Raw genomic sequence first — 19,548 nt, forward strand, 5'->3', positions numbered from 1 at the left:
CCAGGGCCGGGCAGCATGGCGCACGACAAAGCCGGCCTACTGAGGGGCCTGCTCTTCTCCAGCCTTCTGCACCTCACGCTGAGCCACGATGGAGGTAGGATTCAGGAGCCCAGGGAGAAGGGCAATGCCAAGAGGTGCTGGAAGGAAAGAAAAGAGAGTTACTTCTCCTCAAGGGTAAAGCCTGTGGGAAGTTCACTAGCCCAAAGAGGGAGTTTCTAAAAGCTTGAAGTTGAGAGTTAAAGGATGCAGACAGTGGCAGAGCTCACCTGAGGAGGGGGTGCAGCAGCCTCAGCTGCTGTCAGGAAAGCTCAGTGAATTTTGTGGTCCCCAGGGGAGAGGGGAGGGAAGGGACAAGCCTAGGTCCAGTATCTTGCATGGCACAACTGTGGGCCTTCTTGGGCTAGAGTTAGCCACCCTGGGTGGCTGCAATTCTCTATTTCCTCTGCTGCCCTTGTCTCCACTTTTGTTCATCCTCGATTTGCAGCTTTCCTGTGCTCACTGCTCCTTACCTTCTGTTGCATTTTCCACTTCACCTTTCTTTTCTTAATCTAAGCCCATCACTGAGCTTGGGAGGACCTGCGTAGAGGTCTGAGAGCAGGGAACATGGAGTCAGAACCAAATGTTGCCTCTTACAGCAGTCTGAGGTTGGCGAGACAGAAGGCAGCGGTTGGCCCAGAGCGAGATCAAGAGCAAGCTCAGGCCACCAAGCCTCTCTCGAAGTGCAAATGAGCCCAGCTGCTTTGCCAGGGATAGTGAGGGGTTCCCATCGCTTCTGGTGCTTGCATGAAGGCAGCCCCCACAGGAAGACTGTGCTGAGCATCAAGGTGGGCTTAGGGGGTGCTGACAGGGCTTCTCCACTGTGTGGCGGAACGGGGGCTGGGACCATCACACCAGCTGAGTGTGGAATGTGGTAACTACAAAGAGAGATGGGGGGAGGGACCCTGTCACTGTGAGCATCCCTTTGACCAGCACTGTTCTGACTTGCTAGTTTTCCTGGGCAAGGGGCAGGCCCTGTCGCTGCTCAAGCGCCCCCGACGTGCCAACAAGGGATTTCTGGAAGAGATGCTTAAAGGCAACCTGGAGCGAGAGTGTCTGGAGGAGACATGTAATTATGAGGAAGCTTTTGAAGCCCTCGAATCCACTGATCGCACGGTACGTACAGGGCATGGGGGTGCTCTTCAGAAACAGTCTCTCAAGCAGCTCCTGCAGTGAGACCAGAATATCAAACTCGCAGCCCAGACCTGGGGGGCTGTTAAGACACAGCTCTGAGGTACAAAGAAGAGGCCAATGTGCGTGTGCCCAGGGACAGCTCAGACTTCCCTAGGGAGTTTCGCTCCAAGGGAGAGGAGCCACTCCAGGGCACGCCCCTCAAAGCCTGGATTCTTTGCCCTCCCTCTTTATTTTAAGCACAAAGGCAAATGGAAGGAGCCCTCCCTCAGCCTTAGGTCAAGAGCTGTGCCTTCCCGTCGAGCATGCTGCCCCGCACCTTTAACTGCCACAGCCCCCACCGCCCCCAGGACACTCACAGGGCTGCTGGCTTAGCACCCGAACACTGCGTGCAGGTGCCTCAAGCCCCTTGGAGCTCAAGCTTTGGCTTGTGGCTTTTAGACTTGCTCCTTGCAAAATCTGTTTGGAACTTTTTGGGAAATGCTCCTAGCCCCAAGAGCAGTATTAGCACCCAATTCCACATTTCAGAAAATACAGCAGTAAGAAGATGAACATTTAAGAGTTAATGCCAGCAAGATATAAGCTCTACAGAGTATTTCTAATACAATCACTCTCAGCCATGAGATATCTGACAGACATAGATTTAAGAGCTGAGCAATATCTGCATATTCTCTGTAGCCTGTTTCCTCGCTGCTGGAGCCCTCTGCTTTTTTTCAGCCTTTAGAAGTTCTAGGTCCATTTCCTTGGACTCAGTACAGTAGCAAAGGCTGTGTCTTCTCTGCACATTGATGAGAGAACTGCTGTGAGCAGCTCTGGCATTTTTCAGAAATGAGAGTCTGCTCAGATTCAAATCCATTCAAAGCTATCAAAGCCTCTCCTTAGCTCACCCATTGGTGGATTAACAGCCTAACATAGACAGAAAATGTTCCTGGATTTGTAACTGATCTTTTGTTGCACTAAGATTGCATCTCTGCATTTGTTAGGAGTAAGATTTTCCCTTGGCACATCTAGGGCAGTAGAGAGGCTACAAAGTGAAGGCTGAGGACAAATTAATTATCAAATGTCTTGTACAGAATGGTGTAGATACTTGCAGACGTTAGGTCAATTAATCACATGGACACTGCCATATTATAGTACTGCTTCTTACCAGCTTAGAACATAAAGCAAAACACATTATATTGTGCTGGGATAAAAACCTATAGTTTGAGAGATCCAAGGTTATGAATAGGGAGCAGCTAAGCAGAATCCACTGTTGTAGTATTCCTGCACAGAGCTGTTTGATGCTCACTTACCTAGGGACAGGGGCTTTCAGCTGAGGTGGTTTCCAGGCTTCAGGTTGTTGAATCTGATAGAGATCTGAGGTCTTCATATTGTAGTGGTGCAGAAACAGAGGGACCTCAAATTTTGCCTATTTGAGGCAGAGCTGTGACAGACTCTCTGATTCCTAAGTCTGATGAGAAGGAATATAGCTTTGCAGCGGTATTTTTTTGTGTGTTGTTGGGCTCTATAGCACTTAGTATCAGCACAGCATAGGTTAGTCTGCTTCATTTGCTGAGATGGGGTATTCTCCTATGGGTTTGAATTTCAACAACTAAAAAAGATTTTATGTTCTGTGTCTCTACTCTTAAATATTTACATTTGTTTTTCAGGTGGAGTTTTGGTCAAAATACCAAGGTAAGTCACTTCAAGTCCTGCAGGTATTCTGCTGTCCCTCAGGCTGTATGGATGCATCCTAAAGAGATAGTTCCCTGTGCTATTAGAAGGGTCCACAATCCAGGATGAAGCATTTATATTTGTCCCTGAAACTGTGATGCGTGTTTAGATTCCTTTCATATAATGGCTTTCTTTCTTCTTCTGCTAGCTTGTCAGGGCATAACGAAGTCCAGGGCAGTTCTGGATGCTTGTCTAGAAGGTAAGAAAGTCATATTCCCCTTATGAGCTCCCAGATACAGGGAGTACCAGAAACTTGCCTCCTGCAGAATTTAGAAGGAAGAAAAAAAAGCAAAAGTTGGTGATGCCCTCCACTTAGAAAGAAAAATAGCTGGATGGGAGTTCCCATGTCCTTTCTTCCTCTTCACTTCCCCTTTGAGCATTTCACAAACAGTCTAACTCCCCCAGTATAACAGCATAGTGTAGATACCCTAACCCTATGACATAATACCACGTCCAGCTCCAGAAGAAAATAGCCTATCAGAACTGCTGCCATCTGAACTGAGGTAAGGAGCCTCAGGACAATCTCTACCTCATTAGAGGGAGCTTAAGTTATGTGCTCTTCCCATCCCATAAAAACATCCTTGCTTGTGCACACAGATTGTAAAAATTAAAGGGGGGGGGGGGCACTTCTGTTCTTGAAAAGTGTAACCTCCCATGTCCCTTAGCTCCAGCTTACCCTGTGTTGGGATTTTGACAGGTAACTGCTCCGTTGGTCTAGGCCAGAACTATGTGGGAACAGTTAGTCACACCAAATCAGGCATTGAATGTCAAATGTGGACAAGCAAATATCCACATATACCTAAGTAAGTTCTTCTCCCTCATATCCCTGAACGGTTTGCCAGACTGTCCTGCATTCAGACTAACCAGCCTTTTCTTATAGATTTAACACCACCATTCACCCCAACCTCCTTGAGAACTACTGCAGGAATCCAGACAACAACACAGCAGGCCCATGGTGCTACACCAGAGACCCAACGGTGCGACGGGAGGAGTGTCCCATTCCAGTGTGTGGTATGCTCAGCAGGCCCTTTCACACACAAAGATATCTTACACTAAGACTGACAGTAAAAATGTGTCAAGGAAGGGGAGAGCTTAGGAGGAAGGGATCTTACAGGAACATAAGTCCTTAGGAGTAAAGGACCTGTATCCTAAAGGGTAAAGAGGCAGAGAAGAAACCCTCACAGAGCTGCCCATTTCTCCACCTTGACTAGCTCCTTCTAATGGGCTGTTTTCTCTAGACCAAGCTAAACTAAATCTAGATCACATCTGGCTCATCAGTGCCTGTATCATTTTGCCAACCTGCAGCACTCTAAAATCCTACCTCAGCTGCCTCTATATCACAACAGGGAAAGTAGCAAGTCACACTATTTTTTTTTATCAGAACTTCCCCTTTTAGGACAAAACTGCTTCAGCTTATATATGTACATCTACCTTAAACATGTCCACTCATAGAGAAGACCACTTTTCATTACATGCCATCTTCTGTCAAGGAGAATGCAAGCCCCTCTCTTGGCAGGACAGAAAACTATCCTCATGCACCTACTTGTACCTCCATTCCTTCTTAGCACCACAGAGCTGCCTCTTGTGGGGCTTGGCCTTTGCTTCAGAAGAAATGATAGAAAGCAGAAAGCCTTCTCCCTGCAGCAGCTTCACTTCTGAAAGCCTAGGCAACAGCTGCTTCAAAGGGAGCAGTAACCATTTCAGCAGAGGGGTGTTCTGAAGTAAAGCCTCTTAACATGATCCCTCTCTCTCCTATGGCAAATCAAGGGAGAAATATTGCTCTGCCCTGGGATGATCGGCTATCTAAAACCATCTCTATTCACTAGATAGTTACAGGTTAGAGTAACAGGTTACTCTACTGTAGGGCAGAAACTGTTACAGTTAGGCATACACATACCTGACAGGACTAGAAAACCCTTCTTTTCTTATATGCTGCAATCATGTTGGCATAAATCAACCTTACAGCCAACCAGCCTCCCCCGTTAAGCTGCTTGCTGGGAGGCTGCCACACTGCGAAGGGAACAGTCACAGGATTTCTCTTCACACAGGGATTCCCACAGTACTCAAGGTGGTGGCAGCTTGAGGTCAAGCAGCTACTGCACAACAGGTCACCTAGTGCTCACTCATCCAGGAAATTCCAGTGGGAGCTTGAAGCCAGTGGCAGATTAGCAAAAAGAAGTGCAGAAAGGCTGACAGGAATACTTTTCTCTCATTATTTGGGGAAGAAACATCTTGGGAGAACTTCCGTAGGGGATTTTAGTAACACTGCACTGCAAATGCTCCTGAAACAGAGCCTACTTACACATCTGAAAAGGCAGCACTGGAGGCTTTAAGTCAGCAATGCTGATTGATGCCCAAAACCCCCATCTTCTGAGATGGGGAAGGAGATGCCCAAGAAAGGAATAAAGGATTAGGCCTCTCCGGGGCACTCATATCAGAGACAACAGGGATTATCAGTCTCTGCTTAGCTCCCATTTATAGAGGCACCTGACAGTGCAATGGTGTAGGGGCCCATGCTGGAAGGGAGACGGCCTAGAGGAACACAGAAGCTCTCAAAGATGAAGGGATTCCCCACGTAACTGCAGCCTTTAGTAAAAGGGGTCACATCCACCTATCAACACCAATATTTTCTAGGACAAAACAATGACTTAGGGCACAGCTTTCTACCTTCACAGGTGAGGAGAGGACCACAGTTGAGTTCACTCCACAGGCCAAACCTCCAGCCTCAACCCAGCCATGTGAACAAGAAAAAGGCCTGCTTTACACTGGAACCCTTGCAGTCACCATCTCTGGAGCTGAGTGCCTACCCTGGAACTCTGAGAAGGCCAAAGAAGTACTCCAAGGAAAGAACATCATCACAGAGGTGAAGCTGGTAGAAAATTATTGTAGGAATCCTGATGCAGATGACGAAGGTGTCTGGTGTGTTACAGCTGAACCACCCCACTTTGAGTACTGTGACCTGCAATACTGTGGTAAGAAGCCTGGAGTGGTTTGGGCATGCACAACTGCAAAGCAGGGGCAAGCAAGAAAACTAAATCAGTAAACCTGCTAGTGTGAAGAGGGGCCTGGCTTCAGGGAGGAGGGCATAGAGTAGGAAGTGGGTGGGCCATGCCTGCAAAAGTCCTTTGTGTCCAAATATTACACATACTAACCTGCCCTACCTGCTCCTGGCAGTTGTTTCCCCCCACTGAGCTCTTCTTTAAGAAAAAAGAAAACAGTGTCTAGCCAGTAGGTGATTTATTATAGAATAAGCATTAAAAAGTAGCTTTGAAATAAAATCCCTTTATCAGTCCCTTGGATGTAAAAAGGGAGAGTTATACTGCTGAGAAAGTGGGAAGGTACAGTTAGGCCTTCCACCATTTTTGTATTCCTGCCTTTCTCAGAAAGCGCCTTGGAGGAAGAGGACGAACAATCGGACAGAATAACAGGACGGACTGACCGCCCTCAAGAGTACAAAACCTTCTTTGATGAAAAAACGTTTGGTTCGGGTGAAGCAGGTGAGCATGAACTCTGGGCACAGCATCCTGTTTGTAGAAAGGTTGCAGCTTCTTTGAAAAAGGCACTCACTCTTCTTTAGAAAGGGGCTTGCCAGTTACACATCAGGGAGGCAGAAGCTCCTTCCTTGGTTATTCCAGCTGAGCATGCTTCTTACAGGCAGAACTTCTCCTTTATGAATCAGGTACAGTAACAAAGCCAGATGGACTGTTTTTTCAGACTGTGGCATTCGTCCTCTGTTTGAGAAGAAAAAGTTGGCGGATGGCACAGAGAAGGAGCTGCTGGCGTCCTCCAGGGACAGCAGAGTTGTAAATGGGGAAGATGCAGAGGTTGGCAGCTCCCCCTGGTAAGTAATACATTATAGCTGTTCCTGGGTACTCTACCTTCCTTTCAGTCAAGCAGGGGGAAATAGGAGGAGTGTGCAATCAGCATCACTTCTACTCACAGCCTCTCTCCGAGGAAGACAAGGCAGGACTAAAATGCTGGAAGGGAAGTCCTCCTCTTGAGCCAAACGCACAGCCACCAAGAAGAGGTGTGCTGGTGTTTCAACTTCATCTCTACCCTCCTTCTAGCCTTGCTAGAGGAAAGCTGTATGGGTGAAGGAAACACAGTAAACTGCTTAGTACAGTGAACATACTTTCAGCTTTGGGGCTCAAGGCCTCAAAAGCTTTTGCTGGAGAGCCACCTCTGCAGTTCCTTGTGTCAGTACAGCACAAAAGTCTTCCTGCTCACTGCAAGTTCTCCTTCAGCCTTTAGGCCTGGTAAGACATAGGCCACTAACTCAAGCAACCTACCCACAGTTCTTCAACAGCTTGGTGTCCCCATTGTAGACCAAGATACCTGCATTGCATCTGTCCACCAAGGTCAAAAATCACTGGTAAGTTTTCCTCCTTCCTTGTCTCTTAGGCAAGTGATGCTCTACAAAAAGAGGCCTCAAGAGCTGCTGTGTGGTGCCAGCCTCATCAGTGACAGCTGGGTCTTGACTGCTGCTCATTGCCTTTTTTATCCACCCTGGGACAAGAACTTAACAACAAATGACATCTTGGTGCGGATTGGCAAGCACTTTAGGGCAAAGTAAGAGCCTGGAAGAAGCAAGAGTGAATTAGCCTTCCCCTTGGAGTAATGAAATAAGGTTGGGATATCATTCAGCATACAAAGAAAAGATACATATATGCAGTATGCCTCAAAAATGGGATCTAATGGAGCTCTAGCTGATGCTTGAGGTTGAAATGAAAGGGAGGGCAGAGACATGGAAGGTCTAAAGGGGAAATCCTTGGTTGTTGAGAGTATTTTTTCAGACAGTACAAAGCACCTGAGAGCCTCTTCAGCCTACACGGCTCTCACTTGCTGTTGTAGTCAGTTCTTTCCTAAAAATTTCAGGTATGAAAATCACAAAGAGAAAATTGTTCTATTGGATAAAATCATCATTCATCCCAAGTACAATTGGAAAGAGAATATGGACCGAGACATTGCACTCATGCACCTGAAGAGGCCTGTCATCCTCAGTGACTACATCCATCCTGTCTGCTTGCCTACCAAAGAGCTTGTGCAGAGGTGAGGAAGGGGGTGGCATCACATTTCTAAAATGACAGGCTACAAAAGCCTAGTTACAGCAAGGGAACCAGACCGGAGAACATTATTGCAATAAGTCTGATAACCATGCTTCCTTCCACAGGCTGATGCTGGCAGGTCACAAAGGGCGAGTAACTGGTTGGGGAAACCTGAAAGAAACATGGGCTACCAGCCCAAGTAACCTGCCCACAGTTTTGCAACAACTCAACCTCCCCATTGTAGACCATGCTACTTGCAAGGCATCCACCAAGGTCAAAGTCACTGACAACATGTTCTGTGCAGGTAAGTGGCACTTGAGGCACAAGGCTAAAGGCTACACTGTCAACATGAGGGGTTGGAGCTCTTGATGAGGCTCACGCAGCCAGATTACTTCCTAATAAACTTAACACTGCTGTCCTAAAAAATATTTCCCATGATAAAACTCAAGCTGTCAGTTCACAGACACTAGAAAGGCTGGAGGGAAAAAAAAAAAAAAAAAAAAAAACACACACACACCCACTATAAATAAAGTTTCTAATACCATATTATGCCAGTTTAACCAGCCTAGTAGGACCACACTGCTATATAAAACAGCTACTGCTGATAAAGAACTGAGCACATGTAAACCGATCTTTTCACCAGTATAAGTGGTTCAGTACTTCCTTAAAGACCACTGAGTCCAGCTACTGCACTCAGGAACCTGTTCTCTAACTTGTCTCAGGCCTTCAGAACCTATTCATGCTTACACCCACAGCTTCTGTGGCCACAGGCTGTATAGACACATTATGGCTTGTGGGAAAAGAGTAATTCCTCACAGCCTACCAAGTTTTCTGTGTAACAAAACTACAGGTTCACATCTGTACTCATCTCTTCAGAAACAGCAATTCCTTTTCTCCATATTATATACTATTCCATAGATCTCATAGCTTGCTATCATTTCACTTCCGAGCCAAGAAACACTTTATTTAATCTTTCCTAACCTAGAAAAAAAAAAAAAAAACTTCCATACCTCTACCTCTCCTTTGTTGCACCTTCCTCAATCTCTTTACTACATCCTTCTTTAAAGGAGACAGAAGTGAAAACAGAATTCAAGACAAACGCATTATGAGTTTATGTTCTGGTGCGATGCTTTCTACAGTATTCTTTATTCCTACAGCCTTTATCAGTTTCTGCAAGCAAGTCTTTAAACAAAGCATCTAAATGCCAGCAGTTGCTGGAGTTAGAATAGAAATCATTTTCATGGCAGAGCATGTTGACAGTACAGTGTTCTTGTTTCTTTTGCTAGACAATATTCTTGAAAGATAGCTGAAATGCAGTCATACAGGAGCACAGGGAAGCCTCAGATGATGTTAAAAGAATATTAGTTCAAGTGAAATGTTCTGTTATTGGGAAAATGCAGAAAGCTGAAAGTCAGCTGAAAGGAAAATGGCAGAGCCTGCAGAATGAAAGGAAAAAAAATGGAGGAGGACAATCTGTCACAATAGTAAATAGAGAGAATGTGCAAAATCCTAAATATAAAAAAGGTGGTAAACCAAGAAAAAGCACCATAGCTCAAGCTACTGCTGCAAACAAGATGGCAGCTGATACAAAGTGAATCCTGATGAAAAAACCCAGGAATGAGAGCAGTGTAAGTAGCGAAGGAATGGGCAATTGTACAGAGTGGAATTAGCTACTTTACATATAATTTTAGAAACAAAGCAATTTCCTAAAAGTAACATCAAGAAAAAAGATGGCCATTAGAGAAGACCAGTTATTCCTCCCCTACAATCAAATGCGTGACTTTCTTTTTCTGGCCTGCAGGGTATAGTAGTGAAGACTCAAAGAGAGGAGATGCGTGTGAAGGAGACAGTGGAGGCCCATTTGTAATGAAGGTATGTTTAAGAAGTACAAGGTCATAAAACAAATGGAGCTAGGCTTGTGTTGAGCTGAACCTCTGCAATGGGCTAAGGAACAGCAGACTGCTGAGTGACGGGGGGTGAGGGGGATGGGGGGAAATGAGTACTCTGAGCCAAGCAGCCAAGAAGATGCATCCTGCCATCATCCAGCTACTGAGTCCTCAGCATATTCAACAACTAGCTGCAGAATTTGAGAGTGATGGCTGCTTCCAACATGGATGTTTAAGAATGGAAACTATGCAGGCAAGCTTGGCTGCTATCTCACAAGTGGTTACCTGTCAGTCTGAATTCCAAAGCAGTATTAATCACTAAGCAGACTAGGGTGCTTACAAGGTTCAGATTTGGAAAAGCTTGCCTTGTGCCAACACTACTTTTCTCTCTTTTAGAGCCCAGATGACAATCGGTGGTATCAGGTGGGAATAGTTTCATGGGGAGAAGGCTGTGATCGAGATGACAAATATGGATTTTACACCCATGTATTCCGCCTGAAAAAGTGGATACGAAAATCCATTGAAAGATACGTGTGACACGAAGCGCTTCCCTTGCTTGCTCTCAGTTTTGCTGCAGTGCTCTGCTTCTCAAAGTCATGAGCAGAGAAGATCTGAAGTAAAATGGTTATAGGAATTTAACTTGACAAAGGAAATTATTCTCTCAAAAATAAATTTCTGAACAAATCGGTCTTTCTTCTGTGTTAATATTGAGTTTAACTAAACTTGAACCTATGGCAAAGCAGTCACGAGATAACCAGCTGTATTACTAAGCACTTTCTGTGCTTGGAACACATTCTTCTCCTTTCCGTCGCTTATAAGCAACAACAGATTTTAAACATCTAGTTGTAGCCTTAGACAAAGCACTAACCAAGACTGGGGCCCAGGGCACTCTCCCTTTGTCTATTCACCTTCTAGTTTAGAAACTGAACTGAGAATGCCCTGGCCATGATCACCTTAGAGCAGTTATGGCATTATTCAAAACATTAATATATATCTAAAACACAACAACTCCAACCCCCCTTTAGTAAGCAAGCTATTTCTCAGCTATATTTGCAGACAACAAATGTCAGCATCACTGCAACACTAGTGCCTTTAGCAGGTACCAAAGGTTTGCAACACATTCTATAGAGAAATACAGGCTTGAAAAGATTAAACAGCACTTCCATCACTGCATGGCAATAGCCTTCTGGAAGGCAGCTCTTCTAGTGATTAAGTGCTCAGCCTTCACCCTTCCAGTACTACCCAAGCATCTATGAAAAACTGAGTACCTGAAGAGGGGAATCAAGAACATACAGTTTCTGGAGGAATTCACTCTCAGTACTGACTCATTACAAAAAAATACAGAGGAATCATTTTTGAAATTCAGTTTAATGTTATTTAAATATTTTCTGGGCTAAAGATAAGGCTTTATTAATTTATGTGCACAAGTTTTAGCTTAGCACTCCCAGGATATTGAGTCCAACCAAACACTACAGAGATACAGGGCAAAAACTCATTCATAATGAACAGCTTTTGTCTTTTACTCTTCCATTACTCCTGTACTCCACTTCCAATGGAGTTTTGAACTTGAACCATCTACATGCAAGTTTTTAGGCATTGCTATTTTATCATCCTGAGCTAAGTGTAGAAGAGCTAACAAAAAGACTGTCTCTTCAGAATATGTTAGACATGGTACAGTTAAGGAATAAGGTTTTACTTGGATGGTAGTAAGTTTCAAAAACAAGTTGGTAAATGAGAGGTAGCAGCATTATCTCCAATACCAGCCAACACAAGCATCCTCACTTCACATGCACAAAACCTCAGCACTTGCCCACCTGTCTAAAACCTCTCCTTGTCATACAACTTCTCCTCTTGTCATACAGCTCTGTTCCACAAGAAAGGGCACGATCACCTCAGCTTAGAGTAAAAGACTGCTACTGCTAAACCAGAGTGGCGGGGCAATGAATTGCAACACATCAGTCAACACAAGATGCAGAACACTTGCAAATCACCTGTTATCACAGCGTACAAACTCACCGCAGGCACCGAGCAGTTATTACACATCAACCGCAACTCCGGCCTGTAAAAAGAAAAAAGATCCTGTAAAAGGAGAAAAAAAAATCAGCCATTTGCAGAAGCTCTGGTAGATTCATTGTGCAAAGATTCCAATTTTAAAGCCATATTTTTTACTCTAATCAGGCGAGACTGATTTAGCAACAGACCTAACACAGAAGTTGCTTGCCCACAGAACAAACAACAAAAGCAGCAGTTACAAGAAATAAAGATTAAAAGCTAGAGCAGAAGTTTGCTACTTTAAGCTGCCTGTCCAAGTCTTCGGTACTCCTGGTCTAGCAATGGAATTCAGCTCATATAGAAGCCAAACAGCTAAATGAAAATATCATCTCCCCAGAAATAAAAGGGCCAGAAGGCTACAGAGCATAAGCCTTATACTTTCATACTTGTTGCTTCTGAAAAAGGCTGAACAGAAGACACTCTTACAAACAAAAAAAGACTATGGTTGTCACAGGTGTTTTCTAGTTACATGAAATAGGACAGTTTGCCAATATTGAATGTTTCAGTGCAATCAAGCAAGATATGGTCTACTTGCACTTGAGAACCGAATGAAGGCTGCTTAAGCAGATTAGTTCAGGATAAGCAAGTCGACTGACAGGACATCACTATAATCTATTCCATATCAATGCTGCTATTTCCTCAAGGAGAATGCATTTATGCATATTCGCTGGGGCTATGCATAATCCAAGTGAACACATTAAAAGGACTAGGTAAATTTAGAAGAGCATTTCAGTAAACTAATTTTTAACTCTCAACTTACAAAAAAAACACAACAAAAATGCAATTGTATGAAAAATGCACTACTGCTCATAGAAATAAAAGTGCAAGGTCTCGGAACTGCATTCCCCAGAGACACAATATTAATAGGGAAGATGAGCAAATATACTAAACCCAGGGTTCAATATTAGGAATCACTTAATTCAGTTCCTGAATACCCAGTTACAGCATTCAGGAGTACAGAGTAGCTTCTATTCTTATCAACAGTCACTGCTGTTCTTACAGAGACTGGTATAGTTAATGCAAACTTTATTTACAAAAGACACTTAAATTAGTTACTTCATGCCATGTGTCCATACAGAATCAACAGTTCAAGGATTACATGGAGAAGAATTCACAAAATTAAAAGTGAAAACACTAAAGGTCTAAGTTAAGAACTAGGGAAAGATCTTAAAGACAGTTTTACAAATAAAAACAAGTTATGAGAAACTAGTCTGAGCAAGAGGATGCTTGTTTACAGGTCTGTACACTAAAACTAATACACAGACAGCCTTCTATTGTCAAGAGATGCTCACTGAGAAGCAGAGTATGTACAAATACTTGTGCCACAATGACTCAATCCCCCAAAATCCACTGTATTATACATAAACCAGTTTGTATACACTAGGCCTAAACGAGGCCGCTTAACTATGAAGACTTCTAGTTTAGTAAACTAAAGCTGAAGACAGCCCAAGCAACAGTGATGCTGTCTCTCTCAGCTTTATTTGCGACTGCTTTTTATTCTCTCCAGTCTTTTTTTCAAGTCATCAATATTAGCTGCTGTAGAAGAGGGAGAAGCTGTGGTAGTTCCAATGCCAGAGGAATGAGTCTGATTGGAGTCCAGGTCCAGGTGTTGGTACTGTTCCCGTGACTCGCGCAGCTGGGAGAGCTTGCTGTGAAGCATATCTGTAGAGGAGGCAACTGTAGGGACTGCTGGTTTAGAGAGCAAAGACGTCAGAGGCGGTCTGTCTTCCTGCTACCATGGGAGAGAGACAAGTGTCAAGAGAGGTGATGGCAAAAGCCACTGAGAAGCACACACGATAACCAATGGCTTCAGGAAACCCTGAACACAAGAAAGGGAAGGAACAATACAACCCCGGGAAACTAGAGCAAGAAAGTCTGTTATTGTAACAGACTCATGCAAAGCTAGCTATGATAATCGGCTCCTAGAACTCCTAAGCTATTGTCAACAGTGCAACCTCCTGCACCAAGCAGGAATCACACTATATGCATAACTTTTTTTTAATGTTCAGAGCCGTTCAGTCTCAGAATAAGTCTAGTCACAAAATTTTGTATTTATTACATTCCCTCCCTTCCCCCCGTTATTAACTCCAACTAGAAAGCACACTTTGTTTGGATTAAAGAAAAACCACATTTTACTGGAAACAAGCTACCCAACTGGGTATACCAGCACTATTTATATCAACCTCTGTTTATAAAAGTTGCAAATACATGGACGTAGGCCTTGCTCTGGAGAATAAGCAGCTACAATAAAGATGAATAATTCGCACCAAATTTGCATTGAGATGGTCTGGTACAATCTTGCATAGCCTAAATTCTAATAGAAGAGGAAGATCTGTTCCTAGGTGCAATAGCTACATTCAGTGACTTTCTGGAGTGAATGGGAAGTGGAAATTTGGATTGACTGGCAATATCCATCTCTGCCAAAAAGGTCAAGCCACTGCTCTTTAACCAGGTGACAGTTTCACATTGATAAAATTACTTTGTTACCAGTATCTAGGAAACATGTTTTTTCCTCTCCCCAGAGCTGCAAGCTGATGTACAATTTTATATTAAAAGGTCAAAACTGTGATATGCTTTGAGTCCTATGATTACTCCTGGAGCAAGTGGTACTTCTCATGTGACTGAGGATCCAAACTCTTCCATAAATGGCACTCAATACATATAATACACAAAACACATCATTTAAAACCCCCATTCAACTCTTTTGGATTTTTCAGAATGGAAAGATCTAGAATTTCCACATCATTCGCCTCAAAGAGAAAACAATATACATTAGTCTTTCAAGAACAATGAAGTTGTTCCGATCTTTGAAAAGCTGAACTACCTGGCAAGGAAAGATACTAAACTGCAGGGCTATTAAGAAGTTGCATCGACATCATGCAGCAAAGTGAATCAAAACATAAGTCTGCCTGGCCAAGCAACAAGTAACAAATAGTTAGAAAACATAATATAATGTATGATGATCAACTCCGATTACAATCCATTTCTGGCAAATAAGAGATAGCTATTTGAATTCAGATTTTTTTAAAAAATGCAAGTGCTGTCAAATACAATACCTTTGCATTGTCAAGGCCACAGCGCTGCCTGAGGATTTTTAACCTTTCCAAATAGACTGAAGGCCCCACTTCCTCCCCATTTGTGTTTCCTATAGATGAAGATACAGTGTTGGTAGAAGCAGGGACACACGTTCCTTCCATCTGAGGAGAAATTCCTGGGGGAGGGAAGGGGGAATAAAAAAGATAAATGAATAAGATGAGGAAGTCTAAGACTCTTGGTCAGATCACTTGAAATATAAAATGGATGAAGAATCAATCAGCCTATAAACTACCAACAGTTACTTGTATTTGCTAGCACAGGCATATTAGCCTTTTCATGTCCATGACCATTTCTTTTAAAAGCGACAACTGAAAGAAAAGACATTATGACAGAAATAGCAGCAGCAGCATGACTCCAAAAGAAACACTGAGACTGACAGGTTAAAAAAAAAAAAAAGAAAAGAAAAAAAGAAAAGAAAAGGATGATGCCAATACCAGTGAGAGGTAACCATGAAATTCAACAGAGAACTTGGAAAGTTAGAGTTGCAGGAGGAAAGATATTTTGAGTTCACTGCTCTCGGTAGTACTCTATAGAGACTACACAATGTCTTTTAATCTTTTTGTTCAGGTAACTGAAAGCTATTGCTGCTTCTAATTCTATCTATAAAACAGAGATGTCTAGAAGGCATGTAGCAAGAAGACTAAAGATTATCTACCAAAAGACTAGAAAATAACTTTGTTATACAAAAAGTTTTTTATCCTGAAAAAAAATAGCAAGATCTAAGACTCAATGAGGAAAGGGATTTGTTTTCGCTAGTTCACTGCAAGGATCTTTCAAACATAAGAGAGTTAATCTTTAATACTTTGATCTAAATAGAGCTCAGTTTGTAAGGTAAAGCAATATCCTTTACTATATCAAACTAATACAGAGGGTATGAGGGGCAAGACACATGATTTCACATGATTTCTGTTTGGAAGTTAATATAGTTGAACTAAAATCTCCGGATTGCACAGAGCTTTATGACACAAGATAAGATATTGTCCTACGTAGTCAGAAGCATTTAGGAATTTGTGAAAAAAACTCCTTACATCTTCCCAAAGTGATTTACCATATAGTAATAGAAAAAGGAAACAAAGATCAAAGACTCCTAGGACACAGTTACATACCTGAAGAAACAAATGCTAAAGGTAGTTTTGCCAGACTACACAACAGCTCATCATCTGTCACATTCCCTCCTTAATATATTACAATACTGATTTAGGCTCATCCCTAACAAAGAGGCTGAATTTAAAGCTTGCTTTACTGCAATTGATCAAAATGAAGTTGATTAGTTGGAAAAAGGTCATCATACACTGCTACAAAACAGTTTGGGCTATTTAAATAAACTTTCAGATTCCATAGCAAACAATACTTTATCAAAAGACGGCTGCACCATTTTAGTAGCCCCAATGTGAAAAGAGAACCTGACAGTTGCTGGTGATATAAGCCAGCTGTACACTTCACAGAAACAGTTCTTGAGACCAGAGATAGGCAACTTAGCATTAAATTCATTCCAAGCTACAGATACAAATCAGAACACACTTGGAAGTGGTTCTACACTTCAAGAGTTTTAACATTCTCCTTGCAAACAAAGAACAGTGCTTCTCCAAATGGTACTAAATGTTGCCTCATGAAACAAGTGTAACAGCATAGGCAAATTCCTTTGGAAGTCTGTAACTGTTTCCAATACTAGCTTCTCGTGGGGCACATGCAACTGCTCCCCTTGGATGTCTGGTTCTCCCGATTCACCTGCGTTGTTATAACACATACCTGTAGAAGAAGGAATACGTCCCTTCCCCTCACGTTCTGTTTCTATCAGCCGGAGGCCCCTTTCCACATAGCTCTGGAAGAACTGAGATGAGTTTTTCAGGAAGGGCTCAATGTCTGCATCAGAATATTTCTTTTTGTATTCATAGAGTTCTGCCAAACCCTGTGAGGGAAGAGTTCCTTCACATTATCACAACTGCTGCATATACCATTCTAACGCATCGTCTTCCTTGCAGGAAGGAAGCACTTACCTCTTTAGTGTTTTCCTTGGAGCCAATCTTCTTAAATATCTCTGCCAAAATATCATTAACTTTGGCCTTTGAAGACTTCTCCTCCTAAATACATAAAGACTTTTTCAAAAGACAGTAATATAAACCTTCGCTACAAATAAGAGGAAATTAGACAAACTTGTTAATAAACACACAGATCTGTTGGCTAGGCACAGAACTTCAAGAACAAATCAAATCTTAAGGCAGCTAAAAGTTTTATATAGTCACTGGTTACACAGAGTAAGATTCAGGATGCCAACACGTTATAGGCCTTCTCAGGGAAGAATTTAAATCCTGTTTTGGTTATAGTTAATTTTTAGTATATGGAAACACAACAACTGTCAGGATAAAACCTATGCTGCATAACTGAATAGGTTATGGAGCATCTTATCCTGGAATATGCACAGAATGTTCAGGTAAGAATAGAAATACACTGCAAGCTCCCAAAATAACTGTGAACCTCAAAATTGAAACTAGAAAAGCATTTTCACATGGAGAAGCATGTGCCACTTCATTTTCAGCTGCTAAATAATGCTGATTTCTTGAATAAATTGCCTTAACATCCTTTCTTTCTACCAACATATTTATACCACTTACAGTGCGAGAAGCTCCTTTCTCCGTTTCCTTATCAGCCTTGCTTCCAGTTTGGTCCATAGAGTGTTTCATTACTCTACACAGGTGAGCCTCCAGCTCAGATTCATTTTTGTTGTCTATCATTGTTAGGTGATCTAAGATCTAAAAGAAGGAGGCAAAGCTTTAGAAACCATATGAACATCCAATGTAAAAATGCATGACTAGAGACTGCTCTGACCTTGGGCCCTTTCAGCTTGCACAGTGTGTGAAGCAATGTCTTCAGTGTCCTTATAGGAAACTCACTCTTACATTGCTTCAGCTTCTCTTTGGGAAAGACCTTCATGAAAATGTGGATATCCAGCAGAATCCGATCCAGATTGATGCTGTTAATGGTCTCAGGGAGAAGCCGCACCATTCTCCACAGACACTGAAAAGAGAGTTTGACTTAAAACAAGGTAGCTTGGGGAAGAAGCATTTCAGATGCTGATTATGAATCAGAGGCAGGTTATGCATCTTTGACATGTTTCACTCTGCTAAAATAGCACCATAAAGAGTCAGCACATTATTTCAAGAGTTATAACTATATTTCATATAAAATACATAGCTACAGTGCATCCCAGATCCCTCTTTGGAGCTGATACATAAAAGAACGGAGTAGTACTCAGTTCACTACAAATGACAGGACACTGAGCACTTTGTGTGGATAAGTGTTGACAGATAACACTAACATGCTGTATGTATCCTCACACAGCGTCGACCACCAGGTTCTACCTCATTAAGGATACCTAACTTGTTTCTAAAACAAGTCGGTTAAAAAAGGGGCTATATGATAATAGAAAAATAAAGTTACAGCATCTAGGCTGTTACTTCAGACAAACCAGATATTTCAGAGTACAAAACCCTACTATAGGCTCACCTTCATGACAAGTTCTGAGAACTTAGGTGAGCTGGCTGTTGCTAGCAGACTGTCTTGAAGCAGAACAAGCAGAGCACTAGAAGGCATAAATTTGTAACAGAATTACACAGGGCAGCACCATATATAATAAAGATGCCAACTCTCCACAGAATGCCACACCACAGACTGGGGTTAGTCAAGTAGTTTAATGTCATGCTGGGCAATAGCTCTTTATCTCTACTACTTCACATCAGAGTTTATAAAGCAAAGCACTGAACTACAACACATACAAAATAACATGAGATTAGCTGGTTTAGCCTGTCTCCAACTGCATAGATTGTGTGGGTAAGTTCTGGTCACAATTAATAATCAGTCACAATTTTTTATTCACCAGCTCAACTATTCTACAGACAAAATGATGAATGAACAAAAACAGCCAGCAAAGAAAAGGTTTTAAATGCAAGAACAGGTGAAGAGAAGCAGCTAAATGTCATTTTCTTTATATACCTCAAGATGTTGGTCTGGTCAGACTTTTCCAGAACTTTCACTACCAAGAGATTGACTGATCGGATGACCTGCTCACCCTCCTCGAGATCCTCAACCCGGGAATCCAGCATTAATGTAATAAGACCGTGCATTAGGTCCTTCAGCACACCAGTGGAGGCCTCTCGAGCCAGACTCTCTATCTGAAAGAGCTACCAATTGAAGTCAACATTAGAGCTCTCTAGACCACATTGCCAGTTTTTTTTTTGACATCTCAAAAGAAACCAACACACAAACAAAAACACACACACACAAAATGTGACCCCCCTTCGCCCCCCCCCCCCCAAAACCCCACACCCACATTTAACTGAACAGACCTCATCACAACTATCCCCAACACATTAAAACCTTAAAGCACACTTGAAAGGAGGTTATATCTTCATAGGTGTCTCAATATTTACATCACCAGTTAAGCATTCAGAGAGATTAGGAACACTGAAATGGCACTTAAAAAAACACTAGAGTGGCTGTATTTTGGAGAAGCAGCAAGCAGATCTTCCCCAACTTCTTAATCTCTCTCCCAAAAGGTGCACTGATGAGCAGATAAGCTAGTAACCAACCCT

General features: G+C 42.6%; 2 protein-coding genes across 2 annotated transcripts in view; one reads left to right on the forward strand and one right to left on the reverse strand.

Annotated features, from left to right (window-relative positions):
- F2 (coagulation factor II, thrombin) lies at positions 1 to 10,479 on the forward strand. Its single transcript, XM_010226438.2, has 14 exons — positions 1 to 94; positions 989 to 1,152; positions 2,817 to 2,841; positions 3,029 to 3,079; positions 3,578 to 3,683; positions 3,761 to 3,891; positions 5,556 to 5,852; positions 6,264 to 6,377; positions 6,595 to 6,721; positions 7,282 to 7,449; positions 7,756 to 7,929; positions 8,051 to 8,229; positions 9,727 to 9,797; positions 10,208 to 10,479. The coding sequence occupies exons 1-14, from the start codon at positions 16 to 18 to the stop codon at positions 10,346 to 10,348; spliced, it is 1,827 nt and encodes a 608-aa protein (XP_010224740.2). The 5' UTR covers positions 1 to 15; the 3' UTR covers positions 10,349 to 10,479.
- Positions 10,480 to 12,872: 2,393 nt separating this feature from the next.
- Positions 12,873 to 19,548, reverse strand: part of CKAP5 (cytoskeleton associated protein 5) — a 46,793-nt gene continuing 40,117 nt past the window's right edge. Inside the window, exons 39-46 of the mRNA XM_088520510.1 lie at positions 18,950 to 19,137; positions 18,464 to 18,539; positions 17,786 to 17,974; positions 17,572 to 17,709; positions 16,957 to 17,040; positions 16,709 to 16,868; positions 14,920 to 15,074; positions 12,873 to 13,595 (exon numbers count right to left, since the gene is read on the reverse strand). Of these exons, the coding sequence (XP_088376636.1) occupies positions 13,341 to 13,595; positions 14,920 to 15,074; positions 16,709 to 16,868; positions 16,957 to 17,040; positions 17,572 to 17,709; positions 17,786 to 17,974; positions 18,464 to 18,539; positions 18,950 to 19,137 (1,245 nt within the window). The 3' untranslated portion in view covers positions 12,873 to 13,340. The remainder of the gene's footprint in view (positions 13,596 to 14,919; positions 15,075 to 16,708; positions 16,869 to 16,956; positions 17,041 to 17,571; positions 17,710 to 17,785; positions 17,975 to 18,463; positions 18,540 to 18,949; positions 19,138 to 19,548) is intronic.

This window comes from Tinamus guttatus, unplaced genomic scaffold (genome assembly GCF_059628265.1).
Source record: "Tinamus guttatus ecotype Peru unplaced genomic scaffold, ASM5962826v1 Tinamus_guttatus_pri_ptg000089l, whole genome shotgun sequence".
Lineage (NCBI taxonomy): Eukaryota > Metazoa > Chordata > Aves > Tinamiformes > Tinamidae > Tinamus > Tinamus guttatus.